The sequence below is a fragment of the Lotus japonicus genome, chromosome 5 (genome assembly GCF_012489685.1).
Source record: "Lotus japonicus ecotype B-129 chromosome 5, LjGifu_v1.2".
Lineage (NCBI taxonomy): Eukaryota > Viridiplantae > Streptophyta > Magnoliopsida > Fabales > Fabaceae > Lotus > Lotus japonicus.
In genome coordinates, this window is record NC_080045.1 from 55445273 (window position 1) to 55464014 (window position 18742).

The 18742-nt window shown below is 36.8% G+C and overlaps 2 protein-coding genes across 2 annotated transcripts; both read left to right on the top strand.

Annotated features, from left to right (window-relative positions):
• The first annotated feature begins 4878 nt into the window (after positions 1-4878).
• On the top strand, positions 4879-5547 carry LOC130719819 (uncharacterized). Its single transcript, XM_057570424.1, has one exon. The coding sequence runs from the start codon at positions 4879-4881 to the stop codon at positions 5545-5547; it is 669 nt and encodes a 222-aa protein (XP_057426407.1).
• Positions 5548-13919: 8372 nt separating this feature from the next.
• On the top strand, positions 13920-16855 carry LOC130718258 (uncharacterized). The gene is made up of 3 exons (XM_057568791.1): positions 13920-14198; positions 14311-14732; positions 15427-16855. The coding sequence occupies exons 1-3, from the start codon at positions 14133-14135 to the stop codon at positions 16676-16678; spliced, it is 1740 nt and encodes a 579-aa protein (XP_057424774.1). The 5' UTR covers positions 13920-14132; the 3' UTR covers positions 16679-16855.
• Positions 16856-18742: the final 1887 nt, after the last annotated feature.

Below are 18742 nucleotides of genomic sequence, written 5' to 3' on the forward strand. Positions count from 1 at the left end.
GGAAAAAGCTTAAGGGCTGGAAAGAGAAATTTCTTTCGAGGGCAGGCAGGGAGGTGCTTATTAAGTCTGTGGTTCAGGCTATACCTTCCTATGTAATGTCATGTTTTATTTTACCTGATGGCTTGTGTGCAGATATTGATAGCATGATTGCGAGATTCTATTGGGGTGGTGACCCAAACCGTCGTGGTCTACATTGGACAAAGTGGAGAAACTTATGTAAGAACAAAGTGGAAGGGGGTCTTGGGTTCCGTGATTTTAAATCGTTTAACATGGCTCTAGTTGGGAAGAACTGGTGGCGCTTATACACTCGCCCGGAAAGTTTGGTTGCTCGGGTCTTTAAAGGGGTCTATTTCCATAGAACCTCATTACGGGAGGCAAAAAAGGGGTACCGTCCAAGCTATGCATGGTCAAGTATCTTAAAAACAAGTTGGATTTTTGAGCGAGGAGGGCTTTGGAAAATTGGTGATGGTTCACAGGTTCATATTTGGAATGATAATTGGGTGCCAGGGGGTGCCCCCCTCATTTACCGCCAAGACCTTGTTGATGAATTTCAACTAACACATGTTTCTATGCTTATTGATCATGATTTGCACAGGTGGAGGACAGACTTGATTCAGCTTGTCTTTAATCCAAGCACTGCAGCTAGCATTTTATCGATCCCGTTGGGTGTGCCTGGTAGCCCGGACGAATTTCATTGGCCTACCACAACCAATGGCCATTACACGTGCAAGGAGGGGTACAAGTTCATGAGACAGCTGATATCGCTTGCTGAAACATCATCATCCATGGCTGTGACGCTTGAGCCCAAATTCTGGAATTTTTTCTGGGCTTCACGAGCCTTACCTCGTTGCAAGGAGACATGTTGGTGGGCTATCCAAGGTTATTTGCCATTGAAGGAGAGGCTATTTAGTCGGCGGGTTGATGTAGACCCCGTGTAAGACCCAAGTTTTTAAGCTTAGAATAAGTGGAAGAGATTTCCATTTACGATTAGGCTTGATGTATCGTGAAAGGAAACCTGAACTAGAGTTTACCAAATGAAATAAATTTATGAAGGAGAAAGTTCAGGAAAAGTCAAAGGATTGTATCGAAGTCGATAAAAGTTATAGCACGATCGTTATACACTTAAACCTAGGTCAGAAACCCTAGTATATAGCTAGTTTTCACTTTTAGGCACGACGGAAGTTAATTCCAAAAATCTTCAGAGAAATGTTAGAACTTCTCTTTTTCCATATATCACAATAGTTTCGAGGCGAAACTCTAGGATCTACGAACGCCCGATTCCAATCATCGGAAGTTTACCGAAACCGAATCCCTGGTATTTCAAAACCCTAGAATTTCTCGACAATGAAGACTTTTTCTATTCAGAGCTTCAAATGAATATTCCACACGCGAACACCCATTTCTCTTGATGATTTCAATCTTTCTTCCGAAGGAAGTTTTCCATTCCGACATTCGATGCAAAAAGCAACTTATCGGGTAAAATAGTTTTATACCGACTATGCTTTAGTTGCCAAAAATACAAGGAGACCTCTTTATAGTTTTGGAACTCTTTTGCCAAAACATATCTATTAATTCATGGAGAATGAAGTCGGAAAAATCAGATTCGCGAAACTTTCATTTTCCCGCGAATTTCCAACCTTTATATATAGCAAAGAAAGGAAGAAAAACACAAATTCTCCTCCATTTTCTCTCCCAAAACCGCGGCCAAGAACAAGGAAGAAGGAAGAAGAGTTTTTCTTCATCGTTTGCTTGATCGTCGATCAATCAGTTGCTACTTCAAGGCTTCGAGGTATAGTCGCTAATCCTTACCTCTGATCGCTTTTTCCATAGCTTTTCTGTAGAGTTTTCTGAGCGGATAGTTTATGGGTTTTTGCAAAACTATCCTGAATCTTTCATTTCTGATTCTAAACCTCTTCCTTATGCGCCCAAGATCACTTCTGCCGGGTTAGATTTTCCGTTATGTCGCCGGAATTCCGCCGGAATCAATTTGAGCCTAAAATACCCATTTTTGGAGTTTTTGGTGTAAAGCTTCAACCTTTAGGCTGAAAACTATCGCCTTAGCTTAGTGCTAGTAGGATTAGTTGTCATAAACGTCGTTGGTGACGTCCCTGCAAAATTTTATTTTTGGGGTTTCAGTTTTGAAAAATCCTAAGTTAAAAATCATGACCAAAATACCCCTGCGACAGTTTTTGATCCGATAATTTTTCCGAGTTCAGAATACCCTTAGTTACGGCTTATGAAAGCATAGGAACCAAGTTTGATCGAAGAAAAATCGAGCCCCATAATTGCACAAAGTGGCCGAACCTATTAAAGGGGGAGGAGGAAATTTCCTTTTCCGAAAACTTGTCTTTTCGCGCTAGATTATCGTACCTTAGAGTATAGATTACTTCGAGTAACCTTAGTAAGTATCGATAGCTTAGTTTTCGATAGATTCTGATAGTATTTCTGTGGTTTTGCTCTAAAGGTGATTTTGAGGAATTCCCAGAGGAGCAAGCCTTAGATTGTGAACAAGTGTTAGGAGATCGTCCTGGAGAATTTACAGGTGAGGGCTTCTCACTGAATCTCTAGTTAATGCTTAGGGTCGATGTTTCGACATTGTTTACTGTTTATGCACTGGAATTGTGTGTGATTGGAAAATGTTTTCTGAGGCTTCGGCTGACAATGTAGATGATTCATCTACTGAATGTTTTTGAGATTGTCTTACATGCTATGTGCTATGTGGGTAATCTAGGATGTGTGGTGCATGCTTTATATGCTAAGTGCTAAGTGTTTATGATGCGATTTATTGATATATGACATGTCGTTGATTGTGATGATTTAAATATGCTCTGTACTGGAATCTGAGATTCTGAATGGTGAGAATAGCGGGCAGGTCATGCCGATTTTATTTTGAGAGTTTTGAGAAAGTTTGAAAGGACGAACGAGGTTCGGGCCTTAATTTTGTTTAGTGGATCGAGACATCCTCTGGAAGCGACTTGGGATTGGGAGATCCTGAAAATGTATAAGACTTGCGATAAGACAAAATGGAATCTATTTTATAAAGAAAATTCATAAGACCTTAAATAACCTCAAAATCTTTAAGTAATGATAACAACCTCGAAGGAAGGCATTGGAAGTTAAATCATAGTTTTGGAAAAACGAGGAGTGTCGTCGGATCCAAGTGTTGAGTTTGTTGTTGTGCTGTTGGAGCAGCGTTTGTTGTTGTGCTGTTGGAGCAGCGTTTATTGTTGTGCTGTTGGAGCAGCGTTTGTTATTGTGCTGTTGGAGCAGCGTTTGTGGTTGTGCTGTTGGAGCAGCGTTTATTGTTGTGCTATTGGAGCAGCGTTTGTTATTGTGCTGTTGGAGCAGCGTTTGTTGTGGTGCTGTTGGAGCAGCTATGTGTCGTTATGAAGTGTGTCTTTTGGTCGCAGAATCGACTTTACCTTAGGGTAAGCTTTTAGAGACTTTAACTTCCCTAGAACACGTGGCGACGTGTCGAGTGAGGACGGAGACGTTGTTTGACTAATCATTTTGCATACATACAACATTAATGAGGTATTAACACAGGACGTACTCTGGACCTCGTCGGTTTCCAAAATGGTCATAAGACCCGGAATGCCGTGAAAGAGCGTTTGTAGACGTCTCTTGTAGCAGACCGAAATGGCAGACCTACGGGTTTACTACTGATCTGGCTACCTTTGTGTGGTGTAAGAGGCACGCGGGCCGAAATGGTTCCACCGTGGCTGGTGTTAGGGCTGATCCGTTTGATGTCCATCCCTTTCCGGAATGCATGTGGTTAACTGGGTTAACCTGCATATCATTTCATGCAACATGCATACTGACTTAGTGATGAGTGTGTTTGATACTTGTTAATTCTATTTGAGACATGTTAACTGTGATTTATCGTCGTTTATATTCATCATGAGATATGCAACCCTAGGATGTTATCCCTAGCTAAAAGCCTAAGTGGCTATCCTATTATCTGTATCTATCCTTGCTATTATTTACATAATTCTTTGGAGTTGACCCTCGCGTCTTCTGTGTGTGCTTTGGCGAACAAACGCCCTTTGTCAGATGTCTTTGGCGGACTAGTTCACGACGGTTCACCCTTCGGGGGAAACTAGAGTTGGGATGCTGGAACAGGAGCGCATCGCGATAGCGAGCGGAGGACGGAGGATGTACCTAGACTTAGTCGTTCTGGATTCAGATTCGGACGACGATCATGCTAGCATGTAGGATTGAGTGTTAGTGTGAGCTCCTCGAGATGGGATTAGTGTAGGAGTAGAGTCTTAGCTCTGAACATCATTTGTTTCATTCGGGACAGGGTAGTTTCCTACCTATAGCTTTTTGTGTGGTTTCGTTACGGGAATCACAGAGAGTTGGTTGGACTTAGGAAGTCTTATTTCAGGCCGATGGGCCAGCTGATTCTCAGTTTTGAGGGATGGTGTTGCGGGCACTTCACCCTTTTCATTTGGTTTGCATATATTGCCTACGGGCGTTGCACTTTTCTTTCCGTCACTGGAGGTTACTCGTGACGAGGTTGCTACTTACAGCGGGGGCTGTTTATATATTGTATATTAGTTTTATTACTTTTCGCACTTGGGTTTTATTTATTTCAGTCTTGTCTTAGTTATAATCGAAAAAATATATATATATATATTCACGTTTTTCCGCATTAAGTTTACTTTTGGTTACTAAAGTGACGCCACCGAAATCGGGGTTTTACACCCCGGGTGCTCATTTTGTGTGACGGCAAGGGAGACTGAGGACCATTTATTCATCCATTGTCCAGCGGCGCAACAAGTGTGGTTCGCTTCTCAGCTAGCACTTCGAGTGGCGTCCTTCTCCACTTTTCGAGAACTATGGCTAGCGGTGTTGGAGCTGCATGATGACGGGGTGATGGCTCTTGTTCAGACCACGACTTACGCCATATGGGAGGCCAGGAACCGTACCAATTTCCAGCAGCAGCAGGTCAGGGTGGATACCGTGCTTAAGCGGGTCAGCTGTTTGATGGAGGAGGTCCAAGTGCGTGACCAGATGAGAGCGCCAACGGTGGCCTTGCCCGCGAGGTGGAAGCCGCCAGCTACAGGTATCATTAAGTGCAATTTTGATGCTTCCTATCACGAGAACGGCTTGAGTGGGTTGGGTATGGTGGCCCGGAACTGTAGGGGGGAGGTGATGGCGGCTGTATGCTCCTATCCCATATCCGCTATCTCACCTCTTTTGGCGGAAGCAATGAGCTTGAGGTGGACTATGCAGCTAGCTATTGATCTTGGCTTCCGGAGGATTTGTTTGGAGACAGATTGTTTACAGCTATATACTTTTTGGCAAGCCAAGGAGGTTGGGCGTTCCTATTTGAGTTCCATTATTAGCGAGTGTCACACATTATTATGTGTTTTTGATGTTGTTTCCTTCTCTTTTGTTAGACGCACGGGTAATACTGTTGCGGATTTCCTTGCCCGGACCGCTGAAACCTATGCTGATTTAGTTTGGGTGGAGGAGGTTCCGGATGCTGCTTTAGCTTATGTTGTTTCAGATGTTATGTCTTGTTTGCCGAATGGCTTTTAATGGAAATTAAGTTTACTTTCAAAAAAAAAAAAGATATGAAGAATCACCAATAAAGCATTCAGAACACATTTTAATCTTAAAAAAAAAGAATGTACCGCGAAATTTGTTATTGTATTTGATACATTAATTAATACTTAATGAAGGTACTTTCTTGTTAAAATATATTTTTCCCGCAGGAGAATTTAACTCCTATAATAATTTGTACAAAAAAATTAAAGTGGACTATATTATTATATAGTAAAAAATTAACATCAAACTATATTATATTATGTTTTTCTTGTAACAAAAAAAAAATTCCGATGAAATCTTATTAACATTTATTTTTATGTAGAAGTATTTTTATGTAAAATATTCTTCCTATATATAAAAGCTTTTAGGCTCTTTCTAATACATTTAGATCCAGCTTCTCCTTACTCTCAGGATGCCTGAAAGTCTTTTCTCAAGTCTATCTGGTGGGTAATATCGATGAAGATCAGGGGCGGAGCCAGGAATTTCAGAAGGGGGGGACTGAGATATAAAGAAATATAATTTGTAAGAAAATTTCAATTTTTATCAAATAAAAAATTTGAAAAAAAAAATATTTTGGTGAGAACAAAAAATTAGTTTGAGTGCAAGAGATATTTTATATAAGCATAAGAAATAAAATATTAGTTTGGGGGCAAGAGATACTAACCGCCTCATAAGTATTCTGGTGATAATAAAAAATCATAATCAATAAAAAGACTATCTTGTAGATAATTGAAGAGAAGAACCACAAAATATCTCTTCCGCACCAAAAAATTATCAGCACAAAAGTCCACTAAATCTTAAAGGATCCGTTTTTACAAACTTTGGATGTGCATAATTTGTATCACTTCTTTTTCAAGCAAAATACAAGCACCACAAATTTAATCTCATATAATCAAACCAATTAAGCAACAAAAAAAAGAATTAAACCAATAAATTCAAGTTTGAATTCATGAAAGTTGAATATCCATAAAAAGTCATACATGAGAAAGTGAAGAGCAAGAGAGAAAATTGAGAGGTTCTAAATATTGTACCAGCTAAGCAAAATCTCTTGTTCTTTTTCTTTGTCTTGTTTGAGCTGTTTCTTTAATTAAACAAATCCAAACAAGGCAATAAGTTTTCTTCTCTATGCCTTGTTTTTTCATTTCTCCTGCTTTTGTTTCCTTCCATTAAAAAAACACGGCCTCACTACTATCTTAATGTTTTTTTTTTTGAAATGACTACTATCTTACTGTTATGTTTTTAAAATATTATAACTTTGGATGTGTGTAGGTCCCGTTACATGTGATTATTAAAAGAAAAAAATAGAAAGAGGAGCTGCATGTGCTGTATGTGCAGACGGTGGTGCTCACACCCTGTGACTCTCACTTCCTCTTGCCTAGTTTCCTTTAAATGCTCTGCTTCATAAAAATTTCTTTAGAAATTTCAAGAAGCCAGGGGTGACTAAGCACAGGGAAGTCACCCCTGTGCTTCCGCCACTGATGAAGATGATGACACCCACCATACCTTGCTTGCTTCAAGGTCGATCTCTTGTATCCTCCTCCTGTCGAAGACTTTAAGAGTAAACCTTGCCATTCCAACTTTCATCGATCGAGTTTCAGTTGCTTTTTCTGTTGATCCAGGTGAGAAAGCTTACTAAGGCAACCTCTGCTTTTGTCTATCTCCCAATATAAGAAGCATGTTGCTTTGCTCTTATAGTAGTGCTAATGGGCGTACTTTAGAACAAATTTCTAGCGAAGGTCTTGACAGTTTGGAACTAAAAGGTTTGGTTCATTAATAATATCTAGTAGTTTCATCATGCTATTCTGCTTTTGAGCTTGTTGTACTTACCGGAGCATTTCTGCGATAAAAAAATTCAGAATAGTAAAGCAGTCGTAGTATGCTCCCTTTACTTGCTCTAGTGCTCAAGTGATAGCTGAGTGCATACTGTTTGCATCTGAATTATATATAAAAGACTCTTAAAAACAACTACTTAATTCTCCATTACAAAGAATATACATTACATCAGAACCTAATTATTATTTGTCAGTGACATAAGTGTCGAAAATAATAGTATTAATAATGGAAATTTCGAATGGTGTGGATAAAGATTAAAAGTTCAATCTCATAAGAAAGATAAATCGCCATTTACATCAAAATCTCTCTCAGATTTCTCTACCTCACTATCACCACCGCTTTTCTTATAAATTATCCACAAACACACTCACAAATTCCACACGGTACCTAACATCATATGTAAATTTTGTTTTCACTGCAACCAGAGTCTTTTATTTGGCATAAAAAAACACTTCATAAAGTAAGAAGGTATCACATTTTGAATTTAAATCATTAAAATATTTATTTTTAATTAAAAAATAAAATGAAACTTGCTTCCAAATCAGCAGCAATCCTAGGTGTTATTCCTGATTGTTGTCCAACTTTAACATGAATTAATATGAACTCATGCTAATTCAAATGAAACTTGCTTCCAAATCAGCAGCTTCCTGCCGTATCTGCATTCTAAGTAACAGAAAATCAAGAACTCATGAAGTGAGATTGATAGACATGTTAGAGTAGGATAGACTAAAGACCACCAAACATAATAACAATATGTGCAACATCAATCTAGCTATGATAGTGCAAAGATAGCAATCAAATTTGCAGACAGATATGAAAGCCAAAGAATGAATTGAAGCCACTTTTTGGCTATGGCCTTCCAGTGGTTTCCATAACCAATCAGATCTATTTGTAAGGGGAAACTAATCACATGCTACTAAAGAAGATGAATGGAAGAAAACCCCTCTGGAAATTTTAGACCCATTATATTTGTTGAACGGCTAAAACAACTCTTTGCTTTATGTAGCACTGTTGTTGAAAGTACAATAACCAAATCAAAAACATATGCTGATACTAAATCGTAATGTGATAATTACACACTCATGCAAGCAAGACTTCCAATCACACTAAAGTTTGATTAATTGAACCATAATAGAACAATGATTAATTATAAAATCTAATATTGCCTTCGAAAAGTGACTTTTAATATATGTAATGATGATAGATAGATGTAGAATTGATGAACTAAGTCAGTAAAACTATATATGCATCACAGTAGTGCAACACCAAACATACATCTCTATCTCTTATCTGGTGAATATATACATATATATCACAGTAGTGCAACACCAAACACACATATCTATCTCTTATTTGGTGAATATATACATATAATGGACTGAGAAAAACCTCCATGAGTACTGGTCTCACATGTTTCGTGGCTTACTTGAAATGAGAGCAAGATAAGATCTTGAGTCATCAATCATGTTTCATCTCTATCTCTTATTTGGTGAATATATACATATAATGGACTGAGAAAAACCTCCATGAGTACTGGTCTCACATGTTTCGTGGCTTACTTGAAATGAGAGCAAGATAAGATCTTGAGTCATCAATCATGTTTCATCGTCAGCTAGCTGAGAATCTAGAGTGTAGTCAGAAAGAGGTATGCACCTCATTGTCGTTCTGTACCTACGGATAAATTCACGTCAAATGTTTCCAGGGAAGCTAAGGAAATCAATTTATTGTTAGAACATTGGTTTAGGCGTTTAGCATATTAGAAAGGATAGCACCAGTTTTAAAAGTCTAACCTCAATAGTATAGCTTGAGCGAACAACTTCTCCTTTCTCTCCCCTCAATTATTTCACTCCCTCAATCCACTTCACTGACAATGATTAGGTTAATCAAAACATACACAGATCAATGTTTCACCTCCTATAACATAGGACACAAATTTTAGATGCAAATTAAGAAAAACGAATAAAATAGAATCACATACAAAGGAGAATCAGAAAACATAAAAAACAAATCAAAATATTGAAAAATTCCATATAAAATATAAAATGGACTCACCATCCATGGCTTCCAAAGAATCTCTTTTGGTGGAATATCTATAAAAAAAAACCTGAAGAAAAGAATTTGAAATTAGCATGGCAAGTGATGAACGAAATTGACCTTGAAGTTAAACATGAGTGAATGAAAGTTAAAGGTAAAGTAAAATAAAATTGAAAAAAACCATAACATATTATGCAAACAAAGGAAGAAAATAATTTGAAACCTCCATCTGCAACCTTCCCAATCAGTCCAAGGCAGCAAATCGGAGGGATGCGATTGCAAGTCGATGGTAAAGTTGTTCCGTGGAGAGATGAGACGATTTTGTGGGGGTGGTTCCGTTTAGTGGAGAGATGAGATGAGAATTGCATGGAGGAGATGAAATCCATGGAGGAGATGGTGGAGGTAGGCAGGGTTTTAACAGGGTTTTTGCTGATGGGATGTATTATTGATTTAAATCACTTATCACAGGTTTTATATTAAGATAAAATCATGAAATAAACAACATAAATCCTAATCAAATCTAAAATTTAAAAATGTACTAAATAAATATAGATAAAAACTATCAAAATCTAGCAAATCACAATAAAAACTCATAAAATCGGGAATTAATTAAAAATCCGAAAATTCAATAAAAAGACCATAAAAATTAATTAATACTCTAAAAATAAATAATAATATAAATTAAGATAAAATCTAGAGATAAACAACATAAATCCTAATTAAATCTAAAATTTAAAAATGTACTAAATAAATATAGATAAAAACTATCAAAATCTAGCAAATCACAATAAAAACTCATAAAATCCTGAATTAATTAAAAATCTGAAAATTCAATAAAAATACCATAAAAATTAATTAATACTCTAAAAGTAAATCAAAAATAAATTAAGATATAATTAAGAAATAAAAAACCTAAATCCTAATCAAATCTAAAATTAAAAAATGTATTTTTTTTATTAAGGAGAAATAAGGTAAGGAAAAATCAGGGCACATGTGGCAAGTGGGGCCAAGGAGAAAGAGCTTACATGTAAAATATTAGGTGAGAATTAATCTGTGAGCGACACGTCACTAACTTGGCCTGTGAGAGCGACACGTCATGCTAAAAGTTGTTCTTTTCTAATATAATATTGATGAGCTCTTTTGATTCTGAATTTTTAGTTTTTAAAACTTGTCCTCAAGTCAAATGCAGGGTCGTCTCAACTCTTAGGCAAGTAAAGCCCTCACTTTAGGCCTCAAAATTTTTTAGGCCCCATTTTTTTAATAAAAAAACTAGTATATATTTCAAAGAAATTTATCCAAGAATAGACCAATTAAATAGCATATTGAGTGCCCAAAAAAATGGATCTATTAAGTGCAACATTTATATTTAATTAAATTCAATTTATTGTGTTTTTTTGAATTGATAAAAGCACAGGAGGAGTGTGACTTTTCATTTGATCTCTTTGAATTCTTCTTTTTCTACCCTCTTCAATTCTTCCTCTACCTCTTGTATAATGATATTTTTGGATTTCTTTTCAACATTGCGAAAACAAGGTCATTTGATAATGAAAAATTAAAAGAATATTGTCTTAATCTTGAACTTTCATTAAAACATAATGAAAACTCAAATATTGATGATCTGGATTAATTTACAGAATTAAACAGCTTAAAAGAAATTATACATGTAGAAATGATACACCAATTGGCATACTTAATTATGTAAAGGAATTGATTCTTTCCCAAATGCATATATTGTTTATAGAATAATGTTAACAATTCATGTAAGTGTCGCTTATGCGGAACGTAATATTTCAAAATTAAAATTAATAAAATCATATCTAAGAATAAAAAATGGGTTGATTTTATTATCTATTGATTTTTTCAAAAGAAATCGATTATGATAGTTTAATAAACGATTTTGCATCTCAAAAAGCCCGAAAAATAATTTTTATTTAAATTATTTATATAAAAAAATTAATTTTCTACCAATTCTTAGAGTTCGCTTTAGGCTTCAATATTGGTTGAGACGGCCCTGGTCAAATGTTTATAAAAATTTTAAAAAAAATAAAGAGAAAGCTTTATGAATATTTCATTAATTTATGTGGAAGTCAACATGGTGCCACATAGATACCATGTCACTCCAGTAGTACTAGCTAGTATGTAATGTAAGTGTACCACTACATTTTTAATTTAGGTAAGCAAGTGTACCACTACATAAACATTAAACGTTATAATTTTCAATAAAATATTTCTTGATTCTTTTAGAATCCTCATGCTGTGCCTAAGGTTTGTGCTTAAAGGCCAGTGATCATCATAGTAAATTTGCAAGGCTTGTTTCATGAATTGAACTCAAAGATAACCACGTGTTATATGGAGATACTACCACTATTTCTTCACTTGAACTCTCAACCATGTTGAATAATTTTAGTTAATGATGCATGCCATGGTTAGTTATGCAACAGAAAAGTAAAGAAGAGAAATTATCATTAATCGATTCAAAGATTAGTCAACTGAATAAAGTGTAAAACCATAATTTCGTAGTGATCAAGAATTAACCTTGGGAGCTACTCACACTCACACCTTTCACCTTTGCTTACTTTTCTGGCAATTTGCTTGACTTACCTTTTTCCCCCGTGGTTGAACCCAATAACCCGTGATCTATCACCGGTTATATCCAGTCATAATCTTCCTATCACCTACTGTATCAGGTCACAAAAAAGACTCTGTCTTTGCATATATTGGGTTAATTATAAATCTCTTATTTGATAATCCTTCTTATTTTTTAGTAATCCTTCTTATTGCTAAAATTAAAAATAATTTTCAAAATATATGAATTTTTTTTATAGGTGTAAGAGCATCTCCAATGGGAGTGTCTCACACTAAAGAGACTCTTTCACTAGTGTCTTACACCATTGGAGAGAAATTGTTCTTCCACCTTGTATAATTTGGGTGTGATAGTGTAGACACTTCTCTCTCATGTGTCTCTCATAAATATGTTCATATAAAATATTATTATATTTGTTTATCATTTAATCACCTAAAGTATGTAGTTGATTGTAGGGTCTACAAGAGAAACTTTTAAGAGTTTTTGGATTGGAGTAAAAAATTAGTTAGTGGTTTAGATGATGTGGCACTATGAAAAATTGTAAAGAATGAAGTGTAGACACTATAATGAATGTGATGGATAAAAATGCTCTAAGAGTTTACAAATTGTTCACAAAAATTCATATATTAATTAGTAGGACCTCTCGTTTTACCTTGTGAAATCTTAAACACCAAATACATAGTCAAAATGCTCCCTATAGAGTTGAGACCTCTTTAAATACAATAAATGCAGCATGTCAAGTAAATAAATACGGAGTAGTTAAATACTACTCCCTCCGTTCCTATTTACAACAAGCAAATGGGGGTGCACTTTGGTCCTTTTTATAAGAATCAACTTGTAGTTTGTGGTGCATTAATTAATTTTGTACAAGAATGCCCTTATTAAATTAATTTTCTCTCTCTTTCCACTTTCTATAGTATTAATGATGTATAAAGATTATGAATAATGAGTGGAGGTTAGCTTTAGAAAACTTATATAAATTGAGAGTAAATTTAATGCAATTACCTAAATTTACTAAATTTCTTAAGGGGTGTGAAGTTGTTGCTTGATTCTTATATTAAGGAACGGAGAGAGTATAATAACCATTATGTGAAATTTATTACTACCTTCGTTCCTATTTATCTGTCCACTTTGAGAAAAATAATTTGTTCCTATTTAACTGTTTATTTAGCATTTCAAGAGAACATTAAATGATATTTTTACAACTAATACCCTTATCAGAACAATAAATGAAGAAAGATAAAATGCAATCTAAAGGGTAAAAATGAAAAACAAATACTACTTTTATGAAAACCAACAAAATTAATTGCACTCCTTAATATGTGTGTTTCTTCTCTTCCCGGACAGTTAAATAGGAACTGAGAGAGTATATTCCATGTTGGGCCGAGCCGATTAAAGAGTTAATTTTGAGTAATGATATGTACACACCTCATTTTCTAAACACTTCATTTGCACTTATTTTTATTTATATCTCTCTCCTCTTATTATCTATCACATCTCATACTTTCTCTCTCTTACTTTTTCTTTTCTTCCTATCTCTCTCCTCATTCCACCTTTTTTAGAGGTGTGAAAGAATCATTATTGGTTAATTTTGTTGACTTGTCTTGATCATAAATACTCATAATGAGAGCAATGAATTTGACCAACCCAATGTCAATTTGATATAACGGTCCATGTATATACATGGACATAACATTACTAGTATCATTTAATTAAAAATTACAACTTAATTTATAGGGTCATAAACCTCCCAAAAAATCATAATATAGGTAGTGTGAGAGAGAATCTATGGTGTGTTGCCAGCTAGCTTTGAGAATGAAGGTTGAAAGCTTTACATAAGGGTTAATGTTGTCAATATCTCAAGGGTTTCATTTTTTTTTTTCCTCCCTTATAAGCTCATATAAAATCCCTCATTTGTGACTCACTACCTCTACATTGTCCCATTCTCTCTCTCTAAACTCCCTCATTTTCCTCCCTATACATTTCTCTCCCTTCCAAGGGAAGACAATGCTATAACTGCTTCAGCTTGTTGGAGAAGACACAAAGTGTGTTTGGTGCTTCATATCTTGATGATCCAAGGCTGAATCTTCCTCCAAGCACCACTCCCCACTCTCCACCACCAACAATGGCTGTCACCACCCCCTATTTCAATCCTACAGAGAAAAAACACTGGTGGCTCACCAATCGTAAGGTAACAAACTGAAACAGATTGATTCAAACACCACAACATTTATTTTTGTCTTTTAAGGTTTTTATTTCTACATTTCTGAATTCTGAATGATTTTATTTCTATAATGGTGTAGCTTGTTGAGAAATATATCAGAGAGGCACGCAGCCTCATCGCGACGCAGGAACATAGCGAGATCACTTCAGCTGTGAGCCTTCTAGACGCGGCTTTGGCGATCTCTCCGCGGCTAGACCAAGCGCTTGAGCTCAGAGCGAGGTCTCTGCTCTTCCTGCGGCGGTTCAAGGATGTCGCCGACATGCTTCAAGACTATATTCCCAGCCTCAAGATGGCGATGGCAGCGAGTGATGACTCAGGCTCTGTTTCTTCTGAAGTTTCTTCGTCTCAGCAGCTTTCTAGAGAAGGTGTGAAGCTTCTTTCTTCATCAACATCGGATTCCTCTGTTCAGGAACAGAGTTTCAAGTGCTTCTCTGTTTCTGATTTGAAGAAAAGAGTCATGGCTGGGCTCTGTAAAAGTTTTGATAAAGAAGGGTATTGGAGGTAAGAAAGGAAATATAGGAATCAATTGCCATTTATGATGATTTATTGGTTTTGCTATCTGTCCCCTGTTTCTGGATTGAAAATGCACCTTCTCTTCCACCTTTAGGGGTTCAGCTTTTATTTTTAATTAATGACTTCATGTCTTCATCTTCAAGTTTCAACAAGATCCATGGGGTTTCAGTAAATGCTGGTGCCAGCTATTATTTCAAGAATTGAATATTTTTCCCAACTCTTACTTTTAATTTATTCAATGCCCATCAAAAGTCATAGAAATAAAATATTATGGTAAAATGGTCCACAAATTTCAACTAGTTTGGTTGGATTTTACATTGAATAATGATTTCTTGGATAGGGAAAAATGAGTGCATAACATAACATGTGATGGGACAAAAAATATAAAAAAGATATAAATTAAAAAATAAATAGAAATGTGATGAATAAATCATTTCATTCATCACATTATACACACACCGGTCTATTTATGTAAACTCTTTTTCTAGCACTCCCTTCAATGTTCTTTTATTGATCGGTTAAAATTTAAGTGAAGTTCACTAAAAATATGAACTCATGTGAATTTCAATCCATATGAAAGAGTTTTGAAGAGAGTGTTGGCAAGTGAGTATTGAATCAATGATTGAATTTTATTTTCCAATATTGATTATGTGATGTTGATGATGATGTTAATTGCATACAGATACTTGGTTTTGGGCAAAGCATGCTGCCACTTAGGCCTAATGGAGGATGCAATGGTTCTACTACAAACCGGAAAACGCCTAGCAAGTGCGGCGTTCCGCCGCGAGAGCGTGTGCTGGTCGGACGACAGCTTCTCACTCTGGACCACCACACCGTTCTCCGGCGACTCCACCACCGCAGCCACCACCCCACCCCGCGCCCCTCTAACAGAGTCCGAATCCGTCACACAACTCCTAGCCCACATCAAGTTCCTCCTCCGCCGCCGCGCCGCCGCAATGGCCGCCCTCGACGCAGGCCTCCACTCGGAGGCCATCCGACACTTCTCAAAAATCCTCGACGGCCGCCGCGGCGCTCCACAAGGCTTCCTCGCCGAGTGCTACCTTCACAGAGCCACCGCATTCCGCTCTGCAGGCCGAATCGCCGACTCAATCGCCGATTGCAACCGAACCTTAGCACTGGACCCAGCCTGCATCCAAGCACTCGAAGCCAGAGCTTCCCTTCTCGAATCAATTCGCTGCTACCCAGATTGCTTGCACGACCTCGAGCATCTCAAGCTTCTCTACAACTCCATCTTACGTGACAGAAAACTCGCCGGCCCTATCTGGAAGCGGCACAACATCCGCTACGGCGAGATTCCGGGGAAGCTCTGCACCCTCGCCGTGAAATCTCAACAACTAAAGCAGAGAGTCGCTGCTGGAGAAACCAGAAACGTTGACTACCACGCTCTGATCGGGTTACGACGCGGGTGTGGGAAATCAGAGTTGCAGAGAGCTCATCTGTTACTCTGTTTGAAGCACAAGCCGGACAAATCCACCGGGTTCATCGAACGGTGCGAGCTAGCCGATGAACGTGACCTTGAATCGGTTAGAGACAGGGCGAGGATGTCAGCGTTGTTGCTGTATAGATTGATTCAGAAGGGTTATAGCAGTGTGAATGGTGTGATTGTGGAGGAAGAGAATGCTGAGAAACAGAGGAAGATGAATGTGGTGCAAAAAACAGCAAATGCTGTGGTTCAAGTGCAACATAAGATTCAGATGAAAACAGATGAAGTGAAGATTGATGATTATAATGGTAATAAGCCTGATAAGTTGGTATATGAGTCAAGGAAATGTGCTGCTTCTTCACCTTCGATTGTGAATCCCTCTGCTTTTCAAGGTGTGTTTTGCCGTGATATTGCGGTGGTTGGGAATCTGCTTTCGCAGGGGAGGTTCAATAGGTCGATTCCGGTGAAGTATGAGGCATTGACTTGCTGATTCTTGGGATGATTTTGCCGGCGGGAAACAAGAAAAAAAGAATGAAAGCTAGTACTGTACAAATGGATAATTTTTGAAAGTGCCGGGAAATTTTGTTGACCTTCAAAGTTATATTTTGCTTTCATGTTCATCATCTATTAGATGTACAGAAGAATATCAGTCTCTGCGTTTGGAATATGGATATGCATCGCTTAAACCTCTCTGTTTAAGAACCTTGTTTGCTCTTTGAAAATATTTTATCATAGTGATTACTGACTACATAAGATAATTTAAGCCTTTTATATACTAGCATTTTATCAAAAGTTAACAAATGTGAACAATAATGTTTTCTTCAGGCTCAAAATAAAAATAGAGAGAAATGAATGTTATGATGGGTCGGGACTCATGAGTGATATTGTGATAGTATAATATAATTAGTTTTGAAAATAGAATTAACTTTGAAAAGAATTTTATTTGATTGTCTTATATATTTTAGAATTATGGAGGACGAAATTGAAGTGGATTCAAATTAAAAAATAAACGCATTTTAACAATTAATAAAAATATTCATTCGCCATGAGCTAGTTAAATCATAAGAGTAACCATTCGTACATATTTTTATTTCTCTTTCAAATTATTTTTATAATTTGGCTTCATATCTCTCGTCTTTTTCAATATTTCCTATAACTTCACCAATTATATCATTTATTTCTTTTTCTGTCTTGATTTTGCACATTGTTTGAAATGTTGGAAAATGAGGTGGAGAGAAAAGTGAGCCCAGAAAACATAGGTTGAGACTACGGTAGACCATTTTAATTTTGGATCATGGGTGAACCAAAGTCTATTTTTGTAGTTTATGAGTAATAAATTTCCTAAAGCACTCAAATCCTAATAACAAAGAGCATGGGGAGAGAACAAAGTAAAAGGAGAGAGACAACAACGACCACTAGAACAACAATGCTTTGGCTTAACAAAAAAAAAACTAGAACAACAATGGCACCTCGCAATGAGGCTTTGATATTCACGAAGTAGCGCTCGCAGAGGTGTTGGAGCATGCGAAAACGTATGTGAGAATGGAGATTGGTCTAAAAGGACACGACCTTAAGGAGCGAGAACATGGTGGCAGGATTCGCGGCTGCACCTAGTGCGATGGAGATCATCAGAGACGATGACTCATGCCAATTGTGAGATGCTCTAATTCAATGTTGGGGGAGGTCCGGATTGTGGTGGCGTAGTGGATGATTGTGACCGTGGGGTTCCCTAAAGTAGTGTTCATGGTATGGTGGTATCTACACTACACCATTTATTGCTTTTAGCAATAAGGTATATGGAACGAGCAAAAAGTGTTGCTTGTGCATCAGGAATCAGTTTGTGCAGGTTGCCATAAATCGAACATTTTAGGCAACACATTTTTAACCACCCTAAATAAGTATTCTTTATCTAATAATAATGAACAATTATAATGATAATTGTTTTCTTTTTCTCACAATATGTTTCATTTTATCGCAGTGTTATCAAAGAGTAAGAAATTGCAACCAAAAAGGAATAAGTAAAAACCTGAGATAGTCGAAAATTGTTGTACGTGTAAAGTTTAAAAAATATTTTTGTGTTTATGACTACACTATTCAGCTATTGTGAAAAACAAAATAGGTTGTATAGTTAAATTGGGTAAGAGGTTTGGTGTTGTAGTTCTAGTCAAGAGTTGTTATTCTTTCTCCATTCTTCCCCTCTAGTTATGGTGATAGGGAAAATTGGTTTGAGGATGAAAATGATGGTGAGGAGGTCAAGCAATCCCCAAGTCGGAGCCTTCGCGCGTCTCTCCAGCAATGGCGGGGATAGGACAGAGGTTAGAGTTTCAGGGGAAAAGCGTTAAACTTATATTTTTACATATATACCTTTTGTATCATTCATTCAATTATAACTGTTAATAATATTGTTAAAATCTTACATCGGATGATGTATAATCGGTGGTTCACCAGTGGACTAAAATTAAAATGGTTCATCCTAGTCTCATCTAAAAATACATTTCCCAATATATTTTCTTTTTTTTTAGATGAGTAGAAAAAATAAGGTGTGATGCACATA